Source organism: Alligator sinensis, unplaced genomic scaffold (assembly GCF_000455745.1).
Source record: "Alligator sinensis unplaced genomic scaffold, ASM45574v1 scaffold755_2, whole genome shotgun sequence".
NCBI lineage: Eukaryota > Metazoa > Chordata > Crocodylia > Alligatoridae > Alligator > Alligator sinensis.
This window is the reverse complement of record NW_005841883.1, coordinates 3,028,492-3,054,820: the sequence shown is the minus strand read 5'-3', so window position 1 is coordinate 3,054,820 and position 26,329 is coordinate 3,028,492. Positions and strand designations below refer to the sequence as shown.

At 42.7% G+C, this 26,329-nt stretch overlaps 1 protein-coding gene across 2 annotated transcripts in view; it reads right to left on the bottom strand.

Annotated features, from left to right (window-relative positions):
- Positions 1 to 26,329, bottom strand: part of SWAP70 (switching B cell complex subunit SWAP70) — a 70,050-nt gene that overhangs the window by 7,855 nt on the left and 35,866 nt on the right. For both annotated transcript variants that reach the window (XM_006017674.2, XM_025196712.1), the window contains 6 exons: positions 17,349 to 17,576; positions 12,197 to 12,343; positions 11,653 to 11,761; positions 9,986 to 10,167; positions 2,540 to 2,647; positions 376 to 542 (listed from right to left, as the gene is read on the bottom strand). In XM_006017674.2, coding sequence (XP_006017736.1) covers positions 376 to 542; positions 2,540 to 2,647; positions 9,986 to 10,167; positions 11,653 to 11,761; positions 12,197 to 12,343; positions 17,349 to 17,576 — 941 coding nt within the window. The remainder of the gene's footprint in view (positions 1 to 375; positions 543 to 2,539; positions 2,648 to 9,985; positions 10,168 to 11,652; positions 11,762 to 12,196; positions 12,344 to 17,348; positions 17,577 to 26,329) is intronic.

The window sequence follows — 26,329 nt, the reverse complement described above, 5'->3', positions numbered from 1 at the left end:
TCCTGCCTATGCAGGGGGTCGGACTCAATGATCTATTGAGGTCCCTTCCGACCCTAGCATCTATGAATCTATGACTTGTGGTGGAGAGGGAGGTTGGTCAAGGCGGCATTGTTTTGGGGAAGTGGGAATTCCCAAGTTTAGGGGAAGTGTTTGGGTAAACTGCCTCTGGGTTGTTTGTTTCTAGTTAGTGTTCTGAGCCATTTGGATAGGGTGGGATGTCAATCTAATAAACCAACAAACAAACTCCCTGCTACATACTATCCAGGGGACTCCCACAGATGCTGACACCCCAGGCCCCAACCCCTACCTCTCTCTGGCCCTCCCCACAAGAGAATTGGTTTATTTCTACTGTGACCTGTAAGATTAAGATCAGACCTGGCTTGAAGTTTCCTTACAGTCTCTTCATCTTGACGTGCCTGTTTCTCATCTTCCAAAGCTTCCTGTAGCTGTTTATACATTTCTTCCAGTTCACGCACTCTCTGCAAATACTGTTCCAGTTCAGATGATTTCTGAGCAACCTTCTCTTCCATTTGCTGTCTTACCTGGCAATGTAAAGGATAGATGAAGAGAACACATCATCCCTATATGTGCCTGTACACCGATTACTAAAAGAGCAATTTGACCTCAGTTCAGTCAAACTGGTCCAATGTTGTGCAAGTGGATACTTTTATGATGGTTTATACCTGTTTCAGTGCAGTCTGATTCATGCCAGTCAATGTATAGACACTGCTAAACTGCCAGAACCAGCTTTAAAATAAATAGTGTCCAGACACAAAAGTTAAAGCCTTTTAACTGAGCTGATTCAATTAGACAAGCCCTTACTAAGCGCTGGTAAGTTTTACAATTATATATCTAAAATAATGGGGTGAAGTGGTAACTGTGACATGGGTAAAGTTTGGAAAAGCAGATGAGGAACAAGGGCAGCAGGAGAGAAGTAAACAAGGAGTAAGTTAGAGCGACACAAAAGTAAAGACAGAAACCAGGGGAAAGGCAAGAGGCAAAAGGTGACTCTTGATGACTCGGTCGGTCTCTACTCCTCTTTTTAATTTCTAGCCAGAGCAGGGAGTCCAGCAAAGCTGATAGAACAATTCTACACCCTATTCTACACTACAGGGTTTTACTGGCAGAATAGACCTAGATGTCCGAATACAACAACTCTGTAGCATAGATAAGCCAAGCCTTATGTTAAAGGTTTTCTACTTAGTTTCCTGTACTCTCCATATGTCAGGCATGGCAAGAATCCAGGACCTCTAAAGTAACTCAGGAGTAGAAAGTACCAGTAGGGGAAAGTTCCTTCATACCAATGCCAGGATAAAAGGCCATGGGAGGGAACAACAGATGCAAGAGTAAGAGATGGTTGCTGCCTCCCCAGCCAAGCCAAATCTCTCTAGGAGTGTAAGTGCAGGGAGGAATAAAACCCAGGACTCCCATGGGCATAGTACAGTCAGCATGTCACCAGCTCAGCATGCTAACTTCAGGTGCCTATACATGAATGCAGAGGCTGCTCCAATGCACTGTAATTACAGCACATTGGAGCAGATTCAATTAATCATTAATTAATGGTAATTACCATGCTCCAGCCAGCCTCCATGTCTCATATATCAGTATCCGCCTGCTTCAAAATGGCAACAGAGGCGCTTTATCTAAAGCTCATGAAACAAGATTGAGATAAAGCACCCCCACTGCCATTTTGAAGTGCGGGGGTGTTGATATACGAGATGCTCCAGGCACTGCCTACCCCCACCCCTAGAGAACATATATAGATGCCCTTCATGTCAAGAGGCTCTGCCATGTCTGAGTGACAGCTAGGGTCCTTTATTGTTAGTAACTAACTTGTAATATAACATTTAAGACAATACTAAGACCCTGAACAATTATAAAATTAATCTTTTAGTTAGTAAACAGATCCTGGGCTTTCCAATTCAAGGTTGTAAGGCTATACCACCAGGTATGTCGCTTCCTGAGTTTAACATGTGCTACATACGCTCAACATTTTTCAGCGATAGCAATTGGGTTTTTAAAGCAAGAGGCATGGGAGTCCAGAGAGCTGAGTCCAATCCCCAGCTCTGCCATTAACTGATTTTGTGACCTTGGACAGGTCGCTTAACCCCTATCACTCTTCTCTTCTCGATCCTTGTAAAGTACTTGGAAAACTTAGGTTGCAATTAGAAGAAAACTGCAACAAAAGAGTTAAGAGCTACCATTTTCATAAACAACAGAGTTGCAAAGCTTGTAATGATTTTAATATGATGAATTTTAAGAGTGAAAGAATCAAATTAAACTTAAAATCATGAAGAAATCCCCCCTAAGTCTTTCTCCCTTTGGCACTGATATGCCAACCAGGTTAAAATCAAGATGGCCCTGTAATTCTGGAGAGGGACATTTTTTAATATCAATGCAGCATGAGGATACTGTATGTCCATGTTTGTACACTCCCAGTTAGAAACTGATTACCGAGTGCCCACAAGCAAAAGTCATAAGCGAAAGCTCAGCTTATTAGATACTGGCACAAAGAGTTTTTCTGCAATCACAAACTTACCATTTTCTCTCGCTCAAGTTCTGAACTGAATCGGTCCTGCAATTCCATTTGAGTCTGAAGACGTTTCTTCTCCTCTTCTGCAGCCCGAGCAGCTGCTTCTTCAAGTTGCTGTACAAAGAAGGAGCTCTTATTCAATGACCTTAGCAGGTAAACATTTTAGTTTTTACTATACAAAAAGTGAATTTGTTAAAGCCAGAACTGTTTCTGAGATAGGAAACTTGTTAAGCAGCTCTGCTTCAAAAAAAACTTGCAACTTTCTCTCCCTCCTCCCTCCCCGCCCCCCATTTGGGCCAGAAAGAACCTTTATAATTTAGAAATGAAAAGTCAGTTTTAATGCAAACAAATGATAAAAGGTCAGAATAATAATAATAAAAAAAATGATCATCAACAAACTTGATATCAACATTTTTCTATAGGTTTTCAGTTTGAAAATGTTTTCTAAGAATAACTTTTTCTTCCAATTTGGTATGGGAAAATTTTTCTAAACCTCAGCTGGGTAGGAAAACCATTTCCCTTCCAACTTTAGGCAAACCTGCCTTCAAGAAATTTGAGCAACAAAGAATGTTTGTGTGTACAGAGGTAGAATTTTTTTTTTAAAGTGGCAGTAATTCAACATTAGAAAACAAATAATTCCCATAGTCAAATTATTAAATACTAACTGACTCAATTAGACTTTGTTCCATTAATGGTGGGTAATCATATGTACATTATTCATAAGAATAGCTAAGATTGGAGCCAATTATTAGTACCACCTTCACTCCACGATGAAGGCAACATCCCTTTATCTTTTCACAGAAAGAGCTAGGAGCCTTAGCCTTTGTGTGAAATTTCTGACCGATTCTCATAGGACATGTTTAACTTGCAAAGCATTCTACAATTTCCTTTCCAAACAAAAATAATTCCTTCACAATGTCATCTCTACAAATAAATCCATATACAATTTTAGGAATGACCATTGTGGAAAGTGTTTTTTAATGCAATATTTTAGGCTGGGATATTTAACCAAGCCTAAATGCAAGTTTCCTATTCCCCATCAGCTCTCTGGGAGAGATGTGAAACTTTCTTGCTCCTTTTTGACACTCAAAATTAGGCTGTGCCTGTATGAGCTGGCCGTTGGCTAACAGAAACGATGAATGCTGACCAATACGAAGGCAAAAAGGGAGAAAAGGAGGACTCTTAGATTGCTTAAGAAATTTTACAAATCACCTAACTAGTATTTGACCACAGCTATTCAAAATTTACCTGCTCCCACCATTCTTAATTTAATGGGACAAAACACAACCAATGTGAACATAAGAGCCAAGCACATCAGCAGCTTTATCACACTGGAATCCGAGAGCCCCAATCCTTCCAGTGATGCTGTATAAGCTGACCCATGCATTTTCATAGCACCTGCAGGCATCAAGGAGGATCCCAGCCAAGGCAGAACCAACTGCTGCTTGGGTCCTAGTTGCTGCTAGAGACTGATGACCAATACATTTTTACCCTGAATTCATGTCAGAAAAAACCCTCTCCTGGCCTTTGAATAGGAAGTATATAAATCAGGTTCCAAAGAGGAGGAGGTGGTCTTTAGTGTGCTCAAACTTCAACTCACCTCTGGGGAGAAGGCACGTGATCTATGCATCACTTAAAGCAGGGGTAGCATGTGGCAGATCTGGGAGGGGACAAGAAGCACATAGAGTAGGGAACAGAAAGCTGAGCAGAAGATCAGGCAGGGAAAGGGGATCAGAGTGGCAAATTAGTAAGGGTGAGGGGTTTAATGTGTGGCACATATGCTAAAAAGGTTGCCCTCCACCCCCACTGACTTAAAGAATGCAAGGGCCTTGTACTTGGTCTCTCTATGGGGTGAATTTTACCCTTTCAGGAGATTAAGGGGAATCTCAGAATTTTGTTAAATGGATCATTACCAGCACATACACAGGTTTGGATTACAGTATTTTCAGAGTACACTTGAGTTGCCCTGTGTGCTGCTGGCTCACAGACAGATGCAGCCCGAGCTCCAAACTTCCCAGCACTATTCAGTTTCCAGGAGCTTATGTAGCCTATTTCCCTTAAGCATGTTTTCTGAACTAGTCAAGAGCTCCTAATTCTTCCACCAAAAATGCCCCATACTTTTAGTTCGTGAAAGTGCAGCAGATAGTTTGTTCATAGTGCCGCTCTTTAGTTTTAAGGAATTACTACCTGAATGGCGCTACTTGCCTCAAAAATCTCTTTGGTTGGCTCACTGCCACCTCTGTGTCCATTACCATTCACCAAACAATGTACTACTGCTGGGAGAACAATCCAGCATTTCTTCCTCCCTTTCACTCCCCATCACCTTTTCCTTAAAGTATGACACACACCCCCACACCCCTCCACAAATATCAGACCTGTGATAAAATTGGGAGTTATAACACCCCTGTTCCACACAACACACCACAAGCTTAAATTTTAAAACACACTGCCTGCCCTGGTTAGTCACATGCGAAAAGTTAATTGTGGGTATACTTGCAAGACAACAGCCTAAGACTGCATGTCAGCACTGGACACAAAGTGTGAGTTACTGCCGTTAAACTTTATGTCCAGTCATTCTAGGTTACTTCATAACTGGATCTTATCTTAAATGTTTTATAATCCGTTTTCCATTTATGAGGTGCCCAAGATAAAAAGGAAGAAGTGTTTTCAATGGAAATGCAAAATCAACTGCATTGAGAAGGTTATGAGGAAAGAACTTCTGCTTTTCATGTCATGTTGCTAAAGAACATGAGTTTTAATAGCCAGCAAGGACAGCAGGGGAAAGTGTATGCTTCCTTTCTAGGGATGCACCAACAGAGATCTTTGGGGCCAATACCAATATCTGATTTTTAAGGAAGTAGATCAGCCGATACCAATCCAATGTCTGATACAGCATGGACAGCTGCCTCCAGCTGGTCAATCTGTTGTGGTGGAAGGGGAGTGGGGAGGTAAGGGGCATGGGGCGGCAGATCAACCCCCGCTGTGGTGAGGGAGACAGCAGGGGCAGGCACTGCCCAGTCGGGGCAGGGCGGTGCGCAGGACGGAGGCACGGCTTGTTGGGAAGGGGGTGGCTCCCACTGCTGCTGGAGCCATGGGAAGGCATGGGGACGGGAAGGGCATGTGCTCCCAGATCTGCATAGGGCAAGTGAGCAGGCTGCAGCTGCGGACTGGAGCCAGGCTCTTCTCGCCAGGGGTGGGCTTAGAGCAGGGGCTACGGAGGGGCCACCCCATATTTCACCGTAGCTCCCTCCCAGCACCGCCACTGCTGCACCCCTAGCACAGACCTGGCTTTTCCTGGCTCAACCCCCGCCTCCCCCCATGTGCCGGGAAAAGCCAGCCCTATGCTGGGTGCATGGCAGTGGTACTGGGAGGGTGCTGCCCCCCCCCCCCCCCCAAATGAGCCATGCCCTCTCTCCTGTGCCCCACGTGGGGTGGGCTGGGGGTTGAGCCGGGGCTGTGCCAGGCATGCAGTGGCAGTGCTGGGAGAGAGCTATGGTGAAATCTGGGGTGGCTGCAGCCCCCTCCGCAGCCCCCGCTCCGCGCCCAGCCCCTGGTGAGAAGAGCCTGGCTCCAGCCTGCAACTGCAGTCTGCCCGCTTGCCCCATGCAGATCTGGGGCCCACCCCTGGTGTCCTCCCTGGGCACAAGCAGTAGCAGGAGCTGCCCCCCTAGATGAGCTACACCTCCATCCCACATCCCGCCCCGCCCTAGCTGGGCAGCACCTGCCGCCTCCCTCCCTCACCGCGGGGGCCTTGATCTGCTCCCCTGCCCCCAGCCTCTTCCCTCCCCTTACACCACAACAGACTTACCAGCTGGAGGTCGCTCTCCATGCTGCCAGCCTCTGCTCTTCGCTGCCTGAGTGCTGTGCTGCACCTGCGCACATGCGCTGGCATTTATCAGCCAAATTATCGGCCCCATCAGGCCAACTTCCAACATAGCCAATTTTCTTTGTATCGGAACTGATCCGATATTGGACCAATGTATCATTGCACCTCTATTCCTTTCACATGCTGTATGTCACAAAATATAAACAGTGTGTATAATCAGCACTACAAAGAGCATGTGTACTGTGAGATGGTATGACCAGGGAAAGAAAAAGAGTCAACAAAATGAACAACATAAAAAGAAGAACAGAGCAGAAGATACAGGCCAAAGAGCCTTCTGAATGTGTTTAATGCTACTGAGGACTCAATGATTCATTTTATTTGATAAATGCAGATCATCAAAAAGAATGCCAATAACATTCCCCCTCCCCCCTCCCTACCTCTCCCTTCCCCCAGCCCTCGCCTCTGGCTATGTCCCTTTAGTCTTTGCACACCACTTTTCAAGAGAAAACTACATTTTAATTCTTTCTAGAGCCTTAAAAGAATAATTTTGTTCTTCACCTGACTTCTCAGAGAGAAAAGAAGTTATAACTATTTTAGATACAACATATCACAATTTTAAGACATGCAGTCAGAATCTTTGGGGCTTAAAAGGAAAGTACTGTGTACAATTAATTTCCCTTCTGCACTGGGATAAAACACATGTCTAGCACGATAGTTCCCAAGACAAATCAGACTGTAGGCCTGTTGCTGATCCAGAAATGGCAAGTGTGATGTTAGGAAAGAAATTTCAAATTATAAGCAAAATAAGAATACATTTATCTGGCTATTTCTTCCCCTAATGATTAGAAATGGTAGCTGTCTTCACTGTACAACACGGGGAGATTGATGTAAGGTTCTGGTGTTGCTTGTTAACAGGAAGGACTATATGTAGCAGCTGAAACACGGGGTTGGCAGTACTATGGATAAAAATGGTCTATATTTTTAAGTTCAACAGGCACTTAATTAAAAATATAGTTAGTCAATAAAAGCTTGATTGGCAGTTATTTTCTTGATGAATAATGCCCCCCTTCCACTTGAAAATAGAACAGAACGGATATTTTAATGTTCACAAAACCTCTCATTGGAGCTATCACACAGATGAAGACCTCTCTTGCATCCAAAATTGATTGGGATATTTAATCTGCTGTTATATTGAACAGGAATGGCAGATGTGTAGTGCTTATTAGGGCTGTTTATAGAACCATCTGCCAATTAGTCTTAATCTAAACTTAACTTCTTTGAAGCGTTCTGAAGATGTATTTATCTACTTATAAACTTTCTGCCAATGTCAGTTATTTTGTTTTCTGAACCTGGTTCTGCAGTATCTATTCAAATTTGATCCTAGTTTGATTATAAACAAACTGTACTCCAAGAACTGCATGTTCATCTCAACTATCAATGCCTAAACTGCTCCAACAGAACTATACACAGGCACACAAATATTTGGCAACATGTTTCAAGGGGTGTTTGTCAGGGGTGGATCTGGCAATGGTGCAATTGCACCCCCTTTTGATTCCTGATCCACTCAAACTCTAAAACCAACTGCCTGAGAGGGGCAGCAGCATCTCTATTTGGGCAGTGCTGAAAGAGCCAATTGACATCCTGGTTCATTATCCTCTCCCTGATTCCTGCTAATCTCTCCCCACTTCATAGGTGTTAACCCTATCCCAGAGGTATCAAATATATGGCTTGCGAGCCAGATCCAGCCTGCAGAGCTGCATTATCTGTCTTCTGGTGCTGTCCATGGGCCTCAGAGTGACCCGCAGGCAGCATGTGGGACATGTTGGATGGCCCTGTGTGCTGTATGGAGCACTCATTCCAGTTTATGAACCAGAGTTGCTGCTGTAAACAGCACAACTCCAGAGTCGCTATGTGCCATCCCAGGGCTGTGCTGCATGCATGCAGTGGATACTCTGGAGCTCAGGGGCCATGCTACACAGCCCAGCACCAGTGGCAGCTCTGCAACCAAGCTGCATAGCCCAGTGGCTCATGGACTGTCCCCATACCATTTGCCTGGTACCTGGAACCAAATGAGTTCGACATCCCTACTCTATCCTTTTAAATGGTCCTGATGTTCCACTATTCAAACTATCCTTTCTTCTGCAATTTTGTTGTCTGTCAGCCAGTTGTTGTAATGTATCTTCCATTTCACAGCCCTGCAGAGTGTTTTTAGCTCTAGCCTTAACCTTAACTCAGGTGTAGAAATGGCTGACTATAAAATACTGGCGGTATGGTCAAGATGCTCAAGAAGGCCAGCTTTTGTTTTATGAACCTCAATAAGAGATGTACATTTAACTATAATGACTAATGACACAACAGCTTTTGACTATTTTGACTATTTTTTGCCTGGTTTGTGGTTTTTTTTAAAACTTTATATATAAATCTAGCAAAATAGTGTACATTTCAATATTTGCTTTGATCTTAAACTGAACAATATACTGCTAACCCCCTAGTATGCAAGTAAAGATTCTAGTTTCTCTCTAACTGGAGAAAAATGTGCATTATGTTATATATGATGATGTGCCACACTATCTGCACCTCCCTTTTTTAAAATCCTGAATCCATTCATGGTCTTTGTACATATTGTTGTAAGGTACATAGTGGGACAGGGTTTTCCTCTCAGTCCACGATACCTCACATTCTGTGATTTTTGTAATCCAGTAAAACTAAGAAAATCCCAGTGGAAATGGTGAAAGTGTCTAGTTCCTCCTGGCTCCTAAAGAGGCCTAAAGCCACACCCAGGGAATGAAGCTGCTCTACAAAGATCACTGGGATGTCCCTTATATTGAGATGACACAGGCTTTACAACCACCCTCTCTGGGAGACAAGGGCAAAGCTAAACCATCCATTAAAACAGCCTCTAGAAAACTGTTGTAGCAATTATCTCCATTAAGGCCTGGTTTAGTCCCCACCTAATTCCAGGCTGAGCCACACATGGGCAGATCTAGGATTTTGAACATAACTCATTTTTCTCCAGTTAAAAATAAACTAGAAGCTTTACAAATATGCTAGATATCTAGGGCTGTATTAGTCCATTTAAAAGCAAAGCAAAACAAATATAATTTCATTGGAATGAATTAAAAATAATCTACAGGGCTGTGAAATAGGAGCTTCATTACCAGGAGCAGCTAATAGACAGCAGAATTACAGAACAAAGGCTAGCTTGACTAGCGCATCATCAAAACCATTAAAAAGAGATGGCTGTTAACACCTGTGGAATGGAGTGCCTAGATAGAAGGAATCTGGTAGATTATAATGACTCATGAAGTTAACTCACTCCCTCCATGCTGCCTAACTCGAAATGCTACCACTGTCAGGCAGTTGATTTTAAACTTTGAGTAGACCAGGACTCGAAACGGTGAAATTGTACCAGTGCACCCCGTTAGATCCACCTCTGGAACCAGCATTAAACTTCCTTGTCTGTCCCTCCTGGCTCTTGGGATCTTGAGCTAGGCAGAGCTCAAGGGGCCTGCTCAGTGCACCTCCTTACACTTGCACAGAAAACACACATCTGGCTCTGACATACTAGTACTTTAAGAAGTTCTAGGCTGGTTGGGGACAGCTGAAAACTTGAAGGCTGCTCCCACCTTTCTCACTCTCTCCAGCTCCTGCTGTTTGTTTTCATTGGCGATTTGGAGTTCTTTCATTTGCCGCTCCAATTCCTCTTGCTCAGCCAAAAGTTTCTCACGCAACTCTTTCCGCTTCTGCCGTGCTTCTTTGTGAGGTGGAGGGCTCCCCACCCTCAGCAGGTTTACAGTGGTCTGAATGGCTGAAGAGAGTCCACAGAGGTGGAGGGAAATAGTAGTTAGAAGTAACACTAAACTCTGAATAGCCTTGCTATTAAAAACAGCCATGCTATTGTTTTAATCATGCATGCCTGCTCCTCCTCCTGCCTCACTCTAATTATGTGAGTGACTGCATTCTACATAATGCAGTGCTGTTCATAGCTCAATGAGGGGACTATCCAGCATTTCCAATACACCAACCCTATTTTGCAGGTCATCAAGGTTAATTTCTAATGGGGCATTAGGTTAAGAGGTTTTGTATGTAAATGATTGTGTGACTCATCTAAGAGATAAGGCCCAAGATAAAAAAGAAGTGCAAAATGTCCATGTACTTCCCTAGAAGCTTTTTTTAGTGTTCCCAATCCAGCTGCACTTTTATTCTCTAGGTGCAATCAACCATTAGTACTACTTGAAGTTCTCTCTTACAACCACCATCTCATCTTGCTTGTACTCATTATTAAACAAGGTAATTCCTTCCAGCACAAAAGTAGTTTGGTTTAACTGTATTTCAGGGACTGAATATAAAAGCCAGCAAAAATAATTGACTGTTAGAAAAATGAATGAAACAGAAATAAACTAACTACAACTATGAAACAAGATCATTTTAGGGCAGGGTAATTTTTGCCTAGAGGTCATGTGTTACTTTAAATCAAGTAAGTACTTTAAAGCAAAACAAGTGAAAATAATATGTAGTGCTCTGGATTACAGTGATGTACAGATGTTAAGTGGCCTTACCAATGCTTTAAGTAGAGGCCTTTGAAGACAGGATTCAAGCCAAACCCACTCTTATCCTCACTGGAAAGAACTGTCATCGATTGGTAGGACAAGAGTGGAGACAGGTTGTAAACACAGCAGGTCCTGCCTCCAAGCCCTGTGCCATGACCACTAAACCACTCTGCCTCAAACTAAGCAATTAAACTAAAATTGCTCATCTCAGCACATTAAACCAAATCTCCTCCACTACAAATATTTTTCAACTCACTTTTACTCCCAGAACATTTAAATCCAGATCAGACAAGAAATGCGTGTTAGAAACAACAAAACATTTGTTTCATTTAGATTAGTTTTTGGCCATTCCAAAGTACATGGCTGAAGCAAATCATTTGCTGAAAGTGAACTACCTGTCTGCAGGGCTCCATCATGTGCTTTTCCTACAACATCCAAACTCACAAAACAGTACTAGATTCAACTTGCAAGTGTTTTGTTAAGGTTTTCAAGAAACCTTGAATGCCACTTTTTCATTGCCTAACCCGATACCCCAGAAAGAAGTCCAACTCTCTGTGCTGGGTGGCTAGTGCTACCTGATAAATTGGACACCCTTTAAATTATCTCAATCTGATCATTCAAATACAGATGTAAACACCCAATTACTAATCACTTTTGAAAATCCTGGATTTAAGCATAGGCTTAAATGAATGGCCAAGTTGGGATCTTAACTCCCACAATATCTGATACTTCAAAAAACTTACCCTGAATCCACTCCTGCTTCTTCTTTTTGTCAGAAGCACTGATTTCAAAAGTTTTGTCTAAACATTTTATAAGAAACAGGCATTTCTTTCCATCTTTGTCAGGCAAGGACTAGAATAGAAAACAAACCATTAGTTTCCAGTGAATCTAATACTATGTTGGACCAGAGTCCTATCTGCGTGCTGATTAGTCACAGCTAAACATGCTTATAATTATGGTATATTTCAACTGCATATTTTATGTTGCACATACAATTGTTTGGGTATCTAAAGAAGGAAAAGCTGCTGTTCCTGGACAACTGAATCCTTAGAACATTGTTAACTTTTACTCCTGACACTTCTCATTTAAGCACCTGTGTGTACAAATGCAAGGTGGTTTCATTATAAACTCTTTATAAAAATAAAATCTAGAGATAATATCCAGAGGGAGCCACTAATACAGAGTAAAAAAATAACTACTCCAGTATCACCTAGCAAATACTGCGAGTCTACCTCCAAAGAAGATAGTATATTTCTATATTTAGAGAAAGTTGCAATTCATTCTTACCTCTACACAACAGTTGTCATCCAATATGATGTCTCCCTTCTTGTCTTTTAAATCTTCACTCATATAATATGAAATAATATTGGGTTTTAGTACAAACCAACGCTCTGTCCAATTTTTCCTTCTGTGGCCTTTTTTCAACATATAGCCCTGTAAAAATAGTGATTATTTAAGTGTCTGGTACCTATTGTATGGGTTTGGCCTTTAAGCACAAGGCCTGAGGGCACAAGTTAGATCATGCTTTAAGTCAGTGATTGGCAAGCAGGGTGCCCTAGCAAGGGCACCCCTTTCAAGGGTGCCACAGCTTCCACACAAGGATATATCAGGTTCCACACTGTTAGATATCCAAACGCTGTTCACAGGATAAACCCAGAGATTCTGACCTGTTGTGGTCTTTGAGTTCTTTTCAGCAGAAGAATTGATCTATTATTTTTCTGTAGTCAAAAAATCAAATGAAAACTAAAAGCTGACATTTTCCAATGAGTGCCTTGAGACTGCAAAGGATGTGAATCACTGACTTAAGTGCTTAACGCTACCTATGTCTGTTCCATACCTGCATGTCATCATGTGTGGTTTCATTCATGGAAATCATGTGCACTTTCTTTCTTGTATTTGTGGACAGGAAAGCTATCTGTAGAAACTGGAACATTACTATACATTCCCTGGATGCCATCTGAAAATTTTTTGCTAACCACTTACTTCTTTTCCCCCTCCTCAAACCTTCTGAAGTACTAAGCACCTTGCTTGGCACCCACAATGTCTGATGATATCAACTTCAGAACAATCACATATAAAATGTCATCAACTTAAAGGTCATTAAACAAGGTCCACAGAACCTGAAGCTAGGTATTATAAGCCTACTGCTTATTGTGCATGTTTCAAACAAAACCACCATTGCCTGCAAGCATTTCTACTTCCCTAAAACATTTTCTGCTACATTGCTCATTTTGCTGAATTCTTAAAAACAAAAACCTTTTAAAAATAAATAACCCAATAACCAGAAGGCGAGTGGAAACCATACTCCTGGCTTTTTTGCTGTGTTGTGGGAGCATAGAGCAAAATCCTGACCTTAATGGGAATTTTGCCATTGATTTAAATTGAGACAGGACTTCACCCACAGCATTTTAGTTTTTCTGAAAGCTACTCAATCAACCTTAAATACAAGAAAGAAGTGTGTCTCCGGTTCCTGACCTCTGATATTCTCAAACTCCTTATAGTAAATGGCCTTTCAGAAACCAGGAAAGAGAAGTCTGACAAAACTGAAAGTGATTCATTCTCAGCTGAACTAGAAGCAGAGCCATTAGTGGAATTTTGGCTCCATTTATTTACATTTACTGGTAACTTGAACAAAAGCACTGACGCCTTAGCAAGGAAGTATTATTCTTGATGTAATATGGGGATCTTAGTTGGAAAAATCATCTAAAAGTACTTGGAATATCTGGTAACTGATTAACTATACTTGAAAGTGGATTCAATTTCCCAAATGTTTCTTGGTAAAAGGAGCAGCCAGGGAAAAACAAAAGCGCTATACTTAATGCCTCTCTATTTTTTGTGGAAAATTGATATAATTGTGAGAAAGAAAAATACTGCAGTTTTCTTTTGAAGCAGAAAGAGTTCAAGGTCACATCCCTTTTCTTTTCCCTGGGGCAAGAAAGTTTACCAGAACCTTCTTATATTTCACATGGAGAATTGTATGTGAAATGCAAGCAACTACATGCTTGTATTTCACACAAAGGAAATATTAAAGAGGTCACAAAGATTTATTTACCTAAGAAAAATTAGCATCCTTTCTTAAGCTACACAAAGGCATAACAAATATACTACATGTTTATGTATAATTACAAACGCCAGCTATTTTAAGAACCATGACCACCAGCAGTTAGCAAATAGGAGAGACAAATTGAGAGCTCTCTGTTAGCTGAAGCCATGGCAAACATGCAGTTTCAGCAGCTGCCAGCCAACAATTATACAGCTTTAATGTGCCCTTAAGATTTCCACTCCTCCTGACTTTCTATTAGATCCCCAGAATAAACCACATTTAGTCCAAATTTGTGCAAAGTTTAAGGATTTGGTTACAAAGTGAATGATCTGCCACTCCTCTCAACTAGGTATACCTCTGAAGTCTGATGATTAAAAATGTAAGTAGGTCAATATTAATTGTTGCACTATTAATTATTGTACTAGAAGCCACGCACCTGTTGTTCTTTATCCAGTGTGGTGAAAGCTATTTGAGAAGATATTCCACAGGAAAGGATGTGCATGTTGAAAGATAAATAACTTAATGGTCTACCAAACATTTGATTTTATTGGCTTTTAAGAAGGGGCATCAACTTGAACACTAGTCAGTTTCAAAAGATGAGTTTAAGTTCTATCAGTGTCTAAGTTATAGTCAGTTTCAAAAGATGAGTTTAAGTTCTATCCTTGTCTAAGTTATCCCAGCCCCTGCTGCTATGCTGGTTTTGCAATTAGTCTCATATTTCTTTTTTTTCCTGCCCTGCTTGTGTGGCTCTCTCACATAGCAACGAGGAAAACTGACAGACTCAGAGTCCAGCAGTTAAACTAGCTGTAGACAAAGTACCATCATACCACAGTTGGCGAAGGAGCATGGTAGTCTGATTTGTAATTCAAAGTTGCCTTTTTAGGATGAATCCAAAAGAGGAAGAAGTCACAGAGAGGATTTTGTTTCTTAATAGAAAGAAAAGACTGGGAAATGTATTCATTGAATATACAAGTTCATTCAAATACAAGGGGCTGTATTTCCGCTCTGGGTACTGCCCTGAGCCAGGATAAGACGCACCTCTCCCGGAGCAGGTTTGAGAGAGACTGTAACTAAAGGGCACCTCCCTAAGCTTCATTTGTCTCCTTCCTTCCTCGCAGGCAAGCTAATGTCTATCAGATGAGAAGGGCTATTACCTCATGCATGCTCCACTCCTCCAGATAACAAGGAATAACCCAGAGCCAAGGCCCTGTCCATTCCCTGGCCTCCCCGCTCACTTGCTTCATGGAGGGAGCGAGTAAATAAACTTTGTTTACGCCTAACTACCCAGTCTCCGAGATCTGGGTAGCCACACAGGAGCGCAAAAAAGAATCTCGATATGTAGCGTGATTCGCACAATCCATCCTTAACCAGGCAGGCAATTTCCTGCTCACAAATGTATTTAGTAATTTTTACAAAGTTAAAACACAAAAACCAGATTATTGTTAGGATTTCTGCAAATCAGCTTCTTGTACATTCCTAACAGCCCCTCTAATAACTCCTAAAGGAAAAGCTTTTGGGGGTACTAATTACCAATGTATGAAGTATTATTATTATATTTTCAGAGAAATAAAGTCACAAATTTAAATTTTGTGCACTGCATAACCTTATTGCAAATTCTGGAGTGTCCAGAATAATGTACAATAAAAGAGGGGAGTAAACTCATGTCAGGAAGTGGCACATCATTTATTAATACTTTGAAATTATCATCCTGAAAAGGAGTCAGGATAACTTGGGGTTTGAGATATCCAGATGCTAACTGCGTAGACCAAAGTATGTCTAAGACAGACTGTCAAACCCCATTTGCTTTGCAAAACTCCCTTGCTCAGTACTGTGCCCAAAGCTGGAATACAGCCCATTGTATTCAAATGAATTTGTATCCTCAGTGAGTATATATTTAGATAAAATTCACTTTCACACAGTCTCCTCTTACTAATAAAAAAAATTCTTCCCTGTGATTTCTTCCTCTTCATAGGCATTTTAAAGAGATACCTCTGACTTAGAAATTAAGGTACCTGAGATTTTACCAGTGCCTGCACCTCTGCCAATGGTAAGTATGATGGGTTTGGGTAAGGAACAGGGGCCAACCTGTAACAGGAAACTCTTTTTGAAAAGTAGCGAAATATTCCTGGACAAAGGCAGAGTCACCAGAGAGGAAAGAAAGGAGACAGTCAAGATAGGATACCAAACCTTATATCAGACAGTATGGTGTCAAAACTGAAAATGTTTTAAAATAACACAAAATGTTTCCTCCTCCCTCCCCCCACCCCACCCATCAAGATTTCCTTTTAAATCCCAGACGATGAACTGACTTGATGCCAATTATTGTATTTTAACAGTATCAGCAGAATGGTTGAGGACAAAATTCAGCTGATCAAGAGTTAACTAGAATAGATGCTTTGCATTGTTGAGTACTGTTTGGTGCCAAGACTTTCTGACGACTTCTGAATGGATCTCGAAAGCCTGCCAAGAAAGCCTTTTTTATCCTTATGAAGAAATCAAAGATGACAGATAGTCCTCCATATGGTACATGTGAGCATGAATTACAACTTTAGATAGGTGGAGGCACGCTGCCTGAAAAGAGTATCACACACATGCTTAATTTAGGGTTTTAAGGAAGATCTTTTTCCTATGAAAGAAATTTAGTTCTTTACAGCCCTTCTTGGACTTTCAGAAATATTTGGGGGCCGAATGATAAAATAGTAAAATGGCAATCCTTCCAACTGGGGGAGGAAAGGAGATACAGAAGACTGACAGAAATATCTTATGAATATCAAGACAGATCTATTATTTTCTGACCAACTTCAGTTTAATAAATTACTAACCCTACGATTTATTAGGCAGACTTAGACAGTGCGCAGGCTTGCTTATGCATAGTTTTTGTACCAGTTTAGCCTTACATATTTAGGACCAGTGGACAGTTCTAGCATCATAAAAACATCTACCAGGTACACAACTTTTATTCTACAAAGTAGCTGCAGATTAAATTTTAATATTTTCATAAAAGCTTAAAAAATTTTCTAACAATTTTTTTGTAGATATTCTCTTAGCTAGTGAATTATTAATACCAATAAAAAAGAAGTTTGTATTTTAAGTCAGAAATGCAAAGGCCAGTTTTCCTTAGGTTCTTAAGTACTATTTTCCAAATACTAATACCTCACAGTACTATAAGGAATGAATAGATCTTTTAATATTTGCAGTTTTGCTTTCATAAAGAAGTTGCTTGAAAAATAAAAAGTCACATTTAAAAACCCGTGAAAGTAGTCAATCTTCAGAAAGCTGACAAGTGTTTGGACTTCTTCAAAATAAGTAGGTAAAGAAACTGCTATACAAGTTTTAAATGATCTCTTAATTCAGTAACACATTTATTCCATTTTCACACATTTATGCAGTTCTCACCTGTTTCAATACATCTAATATAATCTCATTAAAGACCTCGTTAATTGCCATGGATACTGTCTGTTTGTCCATCCCTTTGCTGAACTGTCCACTTCCAATAAGATCAATCAGTTCCCATACAGAAAGACCTTCTTGACTGGTGTTGAGACTGATCTTGTAATGGTCAAACTGCTCTTGCTGCCAACCTGCCCCCATTGCTTCAGTGAGTTTTTTAAGCAAGTATTCAATCTGTAAGACATGCAAGCAGAAATGCAGTTAAACAAGAAAAATGTACTCAAATGCTTCAAAACTAATCCAAAACATTCAAGTTCTGGTCCCTAATTAGGCTCTTCAGTACATATTTAGGCACCTAAATGAAAAAAAAGGCCTCAAATGTCAAAGACTGCAGGTTCCTGTCACTTTCAGGAGGGGAAGAAATGCTCAAAATCCCTGCAACTCAGCTGACCCATGTTCAGACAGCAGAGAAGGACTTAAAGGAAATCACAGCTCACTCTGCATTCCAACCACCCATCAGCGCAACGGACAAGGCCTCTGCATGTCTGTTCCCTAGAAGTTCAGCATGGAAAAAATGTATCTGGGACAGTTATCTCTCACCCTTCTCCCCGACCTCGTACCTTCTCAACTGCAGGTCCAGAAACAGCAACAAGCAAAGAGCAAGACAGTCTCACGCACTGCAAGGCATTCTGGGGCTCTAGACAAGCAGTGGAGTTTGCCGCTGCCAGGGTAAAATTTCTTCACCCACGCCCCTTTTTTTGCTCACTGAAGCCCATGTCCAGACACACTGAATTCGAATTCATCAGCAAAAAAATGGGTCGGTTCTTCCCTCAGCAACAGCAAACTCCACTGTTGCTCCACAAAACTACAATTCCCAGAATGCCTTGGGATCTTTCACACTGCCTGTGCCAGCAGCCTGCGTCACAGGTACATAGATATGGCCAGGAAGGCAGGCAACAGCAAGGCAAGCAGTAACACCCCCCCACCAATCCTTCTAGCACCCCTGCCCTTAGGCAGTGCTTGAGGCATGTGCCTGCTTGCCCACCCTACATTATCAACAACCAACTGCGTGCAAAGCTGAACACAGAGCATTTGCATGGCTGCCAAGGGAGCAAGACCACTGCAGTGTACCATGGCCTGCCAGTTCCTAGCTGCCATAGCAAACTAGGTTCTCAGACCTTTGACAGAAGGAGCCTTCAAAGTCAGCCAATAGCTCCTTCATCTCAGCACCACACCATGACCCAAAATGGGTTAGCCATCCCACAAAAGCTAGCCCAACTGTGGTTCACTGCTCACTGATTTTCTTTGCATGATGCAGTGGTGGTGAGAGTTGGAGGCAGAAGAAAAGACCTGGGAGTGGGCACTGACACACCACATCTGACTAGATGGCCTTCAGATTTGTTCTTTGTCTGAAGATGCTAGCAGTTTTCAGGCCTGGTGTCAGTGTGATGGAGGGTCAGGTAAATTTGTTGGAAGCAAACCAGTTTTTGGATAATGTAGACACTTTTGAAATCCTCATCTTACCAGTCAGTGATGCTGTATAATGTCCCTGCCCTAGTGCTGCTGGGAAACAGGGAGTCATTTCTTCCACAGATTAGAGGAAAAGGCAAAGTGGGAGGACAGATGAGATGTTTCCACAAGGCAGCCTAGCCTTTCAGCATTTGTGCTGAACAACTTTGTGGTTCTTTTGCACAAGGTAGTGGCCTGGTAGGCTTTTGAGTAACACAACACAATCCCTCATCAGAAATTTGGGAGGAAAGAGATTAGGAAAAGCCCCTCTATGTATTCAGTCTGAAAGGCCTCAAGCACCTGACATTAACCATACTGTGCATGTTAACCCTGTGGCTAATACTTCTTTTCTCATTCTACTTGATGCACAGACTCATCCGCTTTACTCTCACACATACTGCAAAGCAATGTAATGCATCAGGCAGTCTGTGGCAAAATATATACCTCAGACAGAGAACCCAGCTACTGCACTTAAAATCAGCTTTATACTTGGGGGACTTTTACTGCTATTTTTAGAAGCTTGAGGTTAGTTATTAAACAGTTTAAGCTTTATGTGCCTTAATACTAAAGTTAAAATGAAGAAGTTAATTATAATCCCTCTGGTGTATTAAAAAGTTCCCCATTTGTATGTTTGCTAGCTAAATCTCTATCCCTGTGAAATCTTTTCCTCAAAGGTTATTGCAAGCAAAGACACATTAGCACAGAAGGTTCCTTTAAAAAGAGGCCAGTATGATTTTTATTTTAAAAACCTGCATAGAAGCATGTGCACAAAAACTGCAGGGATGTGCAAATACGTGAGCTACACTGAGAGCTAAAAGAGGCCCTTATCAGGAGTAATATTCCTGTCTGGCTAATCCAGAGCATAATGCTTATCACTGAGAGAGTAGTATATTAATCTCAGGACAGTAACTGTACTTTAGAGAGAGATAGGTTAACAACCCAGTTGTACACATCTAATACCATCCCCAGAGATTCCTATAGTAAGTAATCCTGCCAATTTCAACAGCACCACCCACAGCAGTCAGCGGTAAGCCCAAGGAACACACATGCGCAGGAATAAACTGTTAAGATTCTTGCATTTCAGATATTCATGCCTCTGAATCATTTGTTTTAAGCTCATTTAAACTGAAGGACTCAGATAATAACTAACTTCTTAACTCTTCATGTAAAGCTATCCATCTACAGCCACTTACTGGATGTTGAAGAATTCTTTGTTTAACAAGGTGTGTGAATGTATGCGTGTGTATTATAGAACACCTAAAAATAAATCCCCAACATAAATGTAGCTGCTTTCCATCTTCCAGCTCCTCTTCATGTTAAGACATAATCCACGTGTGACTAAATTTTACCAACCCCAGATTCCATAAATCCTCAGTATGCAATCAAATGCAGGAAGCAGCTTACTTCCTATTTCCAGGCAAGTTTCACAAAAAAACAACAAATGAACATTAGCTCACAGTATGCATAAACTACAGTGTTTAGAAGCAAGTATTCCAAGGTCTGAAGTTACTTATTTGATTCATGATTCAGCACAGTCAGACATCTGTTTCAAATGGTCTAGGTATACATCCTCCTGACACACTGCAGGGGGATGGACTCATCTTGAGGTCACATCCAGTGTTACATTTTTGTGATTAGCAAACAGAAATCAACACTGGATATAAAAACAGCCTATGCTTTCCCCAAGAAAAGTTTGAAGGTCAGTCTCTTTTTCTAAATTTAAAATACATTTCTTCCATCAGTCCCCCTAAACAGGATGCCTTTGGCCACAAACTATATAGTCTCTTAACTACATGGGAAGTTAAAATAACCAAAGGAGAAAGCACTAATTTAAGTAAACATGCAGCTCTTACATTTATTTTGTGATGTGCAACCTCAACTGCCAAACTATAAGACAACAATTTAAATATTTTGAACTTCTCACTGGAATTACTGTTCACAGATTTTTTGAGAACTTTTAAAGGACCTGAGGTATACAGCACCTTCAAATCCCATGTTAATCATTTCATAGGATTAGGTTTAGAGAGACTAGGGCTGAGTACACATATTCAAATGATCTGGGAGAATTTTCCCAGGTTTGTTCCCATGGTAGAAAAACTTACCCAAAGCCACGAGTACAGACATTTTGCATGCTGAGGCCCTGAAGAGTGAACAGCAGGGGGGAGCCCTGTGCACATATCTCAGTATGCTCTTCAGTCTCCCTTATTCTGCCTGACAAAATAAAAGAAGTGCAATAGGGCAGCCTTGATTGGCTAACCCAGATGGCCCATGGTCAGCCTGTCTTGTCAGTAGGTACATCTACACAAAACACTTTACAGCACAGTAGATTAACTGACTGCGTGGTAAAGCACCACTATCTACACGTGCAGATGCTTACTGTCCAGTAAATTAATCTACTGCACAGTTAATTTGCTACTTGCAAGTGCAGGTAGCAAATTAACTGCACTATAGTTACTGCACAGTAGTGCATGTGTAGACACCAACCAGGAGCAAATTTGCTCCCAGTCAGCCCCACCACCAGGGGAGCATCCTCTAGTCCCAGGGTCATGGGGTTAGGAGCTTCTCTAGCCACAGGGCTGGAATGCCTCTTTGCCTGCCCCAGCCTGCCCCTTAAAATGCTGCAGTGACCCTGAGGCCCTGTGCCACCTGCAGCCAGCCTCTGGCCTCTGGATCCCACAGCAGTGGCCCCAGGCCAGGCACAGCAGCCTGCCCGGACCCCAGCATTGTCCTCCAGCACAGCCCCACCACCTGCCTGCATGTCCGTGCTGTGCCCTTGCTCTGGGCACCTGCCCGGGCCTAGCAACACCCAGAGTGTTGCACGCAGCCCCTGGGGGAGCCACACTGGCATTGTCCCCGATGCCAAACACCACCCCCCAGGGGCAGAACTGGTCCTAGGAGGAAATGGCAGACTTCATGGCACTGTGGGGTGAAGCTGAATTTCTGAGCCATTTCCTTCAAAGCAGGCACTCCAACAGCCCCATCTACGAGGCCTGTTGGGCCGCATGCAGGAGCGCAGGTGCACCAGTGCCACATAAAGGTCAAGGCCCTGAGGGCACAGTGAATCAGCATCACTGACCCCAACCACCAGTAGGGGGCTGCCTGCAGGTCCATGCCCTTTATATGGCAGCTGGACCACATCCTCATACCCCAGGACCCTGGTCAGAGCCATGACATGTATTCTAGTGCAGATGGCCTGTTGGAGCCTTCACTGCAGCCTGGAGGTCCACTACTGACCTGAAGGTCCACTACTCCACCAGTGCATGGGTCAAGCCCAGGCACTGCTGAAGTATGCCTGGTGGGGCTCTAGCTGGCCAATGTTGAGCCACATAAGCCAGGGGAGGAGTGGATAGGCAAACAGGTTCCCCAGTGAGGAGAGACAGGACCATCACCTCACCCAGCTGGCATAAAGCACCTGCTCCCCACCAGAACTGGCAGGGAGGAATTGTGAAAGAGGTGGGCATCATGGGCACTGCCCACTCAGCCAGTGCTCACATTGGTAAAGGCACCATGGTAGTCAATGATGGCCTGCAGCACGACATTGTGAAAGCCCCACTGGCTGTAGTAGGGGGCAGGCAGGTGATGGGGATATGGGCCCTGTCAAGGCCCCAATGAACTGGGGGAAGCCCAGAACATGGAACCCTGCTACCACTTGTAGGGGGCTGCGCACTCAGAGCACAGTGTGCCCTAGCACGTCCTAGAGGGCACAACAGACCTCCAGGACAGCCTCCCCAGTGGTCACCTTGCCTGTGCTGAAGAGGTGGCCAATATAGCGCAGGCTAGCAGACATGGCCAGCTTGAGCAGGGTGATGGCCAGCTGGGTCTCCATGGGGAGGGAAAACTACATGGTGGTGGCCTGCCGATCTAGATGCAGGCAGAGTTCCTCAAGGACCTCCTGGAAGGTGGCTCGGGTCATGTGAAAGGACTCCCGCCACTGTTAGTCATCCCAGGTGTGCTGGACGACATGCAGCCATTAGTCCTGGCTGGCAGAATGGGCCCACAGGCAGTGGGGCTGTAGCCCCAGGAGTTCATGGATGGCATCAGTGGCAGCCTCCATGTGTGCATCATCAGTGTCCCTGCTGGGGTCCAGACAGCAGCAAAGGGGCTGGGTGTCAGCAACGCAGTGGCAGGAGGCCTCGGACACCATAGTGAGCCTGGCCACATGGCTGTGCAGCACAGGGTGGGGCAGGCAGGGCTGAGACTGACCTATGGCAGGTGGCGGTCACTACAGTGGTGAAGTGCAGCAAACAAGATAGTGAGCAGGAGCCTAGGGCATGGGTCATTGCTCCTGCAGCCTGGGTGTGGAGCAGTCATCATGTGGTAGGCACAGACTCTGGCAACACAGACACAGAGGGCTGTGCCAACATTCTGCAGCCTTTTCTAAGCCAGGAAGGCAGGTGGCCAGAGAACACTGTGCAGGGTTGGCTTTCAAAGAGGATCCTTGGCCACAGGCAGCTGCAGCCAGAGCTATCAGCTTCCCCTGGCTGCTTTATGGGGCTGATGCCAGGCCAGAGGAGGCCAGGAGCAAGCTAGTGTCCCGAGGAGCAAATTTGCTCCCAAATGGCCACACGTGTAGACACCTGCCCAGGACAGGTTTACTGCGCCAAAAATTATTATGAAGTAAACTCATATAACACTAATTCCATGTATGTACAGAGATTTGCTCTCCTGGGAGAAACTCTTCTGAAAGTGATTTAACCCTGGCTGTGCCCAAGTTAGTTTTCTCCTACAGTGACCATTTTTAGTCTGGGAGAAAAAGCCTGTACACTCGTGGTTTCTCCCGAGTGACCAGCAGTTCTCTCAGGAGAAACTGAATGCCTGGACAAGGCCTAGAATTCACATTTAAACGGTTTTTCAATCAAATTTACATCAGAGCAGTTGACTGTAAAAAGGAATGCTGAAAAACTGTCAAAACATATTAACACATTAAACAACAGACGTTACATTCATTAGTCCAATAAGAGCTGAGTAATGTGCGATTAAATGATGGAAACAGATTTGCACCTCAAAGAGACCAACTCTTCAAATACTCTAACTTCCATTCACCAAACATCCCTTCAAGTATACATTCAAAACCACGTTTAAGTGCATAACTTGGGTCTGAAAAGAGACTATGAACTTCGGTAGGCTGCAGCCTATCTTCTCCGATATTCTGAATGGATTTTGGTCCATTCATAGCATCTAAGAAAGTTCGCTGTGTCCTACAAAAGCTCATGCCTCTCTGAGTTAGCCTATAACAGGGGTGGGCAAAATGCGGCCCAGGGGCTGGATGTGGCCTGCCAGGCCATTCTACCCGGCCCGCCAGGCCCCTAAAAGATTAGAAAATTAATATTTATCTGCCCCTGGCTGCCTATCATGCGGCCTTCTATGGCTTGCCAAAACTCAGTAAGCGGCCCTTTGGCCAAAAATAATTCCACCCCCCTCCCACCCACCCCCAGCCTATAAGATGCCACAATGCCCTGCCTTCTACTGCAATAGATACGTTGTGCTTTTACATGTATATAGCATGCATGTTGCTAACCAAAGAAATACAATGCATTACAGCAGTGAGGACTGGAGAAAATGTCATCATAAAACAGTGGGTGATCAATCTAATGAACAGATTTAAATTGGTCAAGTGGGAGTAAAAACTTGAGACAAATCATACACTTACATGCTCAAAAAGAACTTTTTATCATTCTGGAAACAGTTCTTTCTCCTTCCTCTACAAGGGGAGACATGTCAACATAGCAAAATAACTCACCAATTAAGTCAACTGGTTTAATATCCCCATAGTTAATAAGTTGAAAGGGTTGAGAAGCAAGTATGACACAATGTTTGCTGCTATTTTGACTGCAAGTTATTCACTTTGTGAGAGGGCTGTAAAATTTACTTTGTAAGAGCCTTGGGGTTTAAAAAGAAGGATTAATGTTTTACAAACCATGTGAAAACCTCCCACTTAAGTGAACTGAAGACTTCAGTTACCTTAAGTGGGTGAAATTTCTACAAAAGCCATAAAATGAACTTATGACTATTAAAACTCTCTTATTCAATACTAGGTAAAAAGCCCATTTAGTACCTTCTTTCTATGGAGAGACTCTATATCAGTGGTTCTCAACCTTTTTGTACTCAAGGTACCCCTCATAAGACTTGAGACACTTCTTCATAATTTTTATGAATTGAGCAGCACCCTATTTCATACTTGCCTCATTGCAGAGGGGCCAAGCAGTATGGTATGCATGGAGGATCATTCAGGCAGGGAAGAGCCTGATCCTACACTTATATCCTTATCTCCTCACACCTGGCTTATCTCCTCAAACCTCACAGCAACCTTCAAAGGATTTTGTGGCATCTCTGACTGCTCTGGGATTCTGGTGGAGAATCACTGCTCTATATTCACATTTTGATGGCCTTCTTTCATTATTAGTTAGTCAACTGGTTTCAATCAATACTATCATATGGCATGTGAAATATTGTTTACATGTTTATATAGCCTTTTGCGACCCTTAACTGGATGAAAAGATCTGTTTGTAAAGATAAAAGACCTAAACAAGTTAGCTATTATGCCAGGGGTGGGCAAAATGCAGGCAAAATGCAGCCCACCAGGCCATTCTATCCAGCCCACTGGGCCCCTAAAAATTTAGAAAATTAATATTTATCTGCCCCTAGCTGCCTATCATGTGACCCTCGATGGCTTGCCAAAACTCAGTAAGTGGCCCTCCTCCCAAAATAATTGCCTGCCCCTGTACTATGCTAACCACGGGGCTCCTCTCATCCAAACATTCACAGCTATTCTTTAGGTCCACCACTTATATACTGGGGGTCCATATGGTTTATATCTGGTGGACTTCGACCTCCATCATTTTGTACAAAGTTAGTTTAGACTTTATAACTACATGTAAGATCAGTCAGCCGCGCTAGGCTGATGTTATCACATCAAAATATCCAACAGGTCAAGTTAAAAAGCACTATGTGCCATTATAAACCTCCTGCACAATCTTGTAAATTTATCTTGTAAGTTTTTCCTTCCTCCCCATTAATATATACCTGAGGAAGAACATCTTGCATTCAAAAGCTTGTCTAACTCTATCCCAGCTACAACAGTTGGTCAAATAAAAGATATAATCCTAAAAAACCTTTGCTTTTTGCATAATTTCTGGATTATCATGACTACAACACCTCACTCTTACACTACACCCCCCTGCACACACACACCCACCCATGAAACTAGTGCATAGAGAGATATTGTGTCAATGGGAGTACAAAGCTTTTATCATGCAATCATCATCAGTTTCCCCTTTCAAAATTAAGCTATTAATAACTTAGGAAATTTAAACAGCACTACAAGTAGTAATTGCACTACAATTTGCACTACAATTGTACCAGCACTACGTTTGCACTACAAATAGTAAAGGTGCAAATCAAATACACAGACACTGTTACGTCTCAGCTCTGTATTCTTGGGGAACCCTGGTACAGGATGCAGTCTGTCTGACTCACAA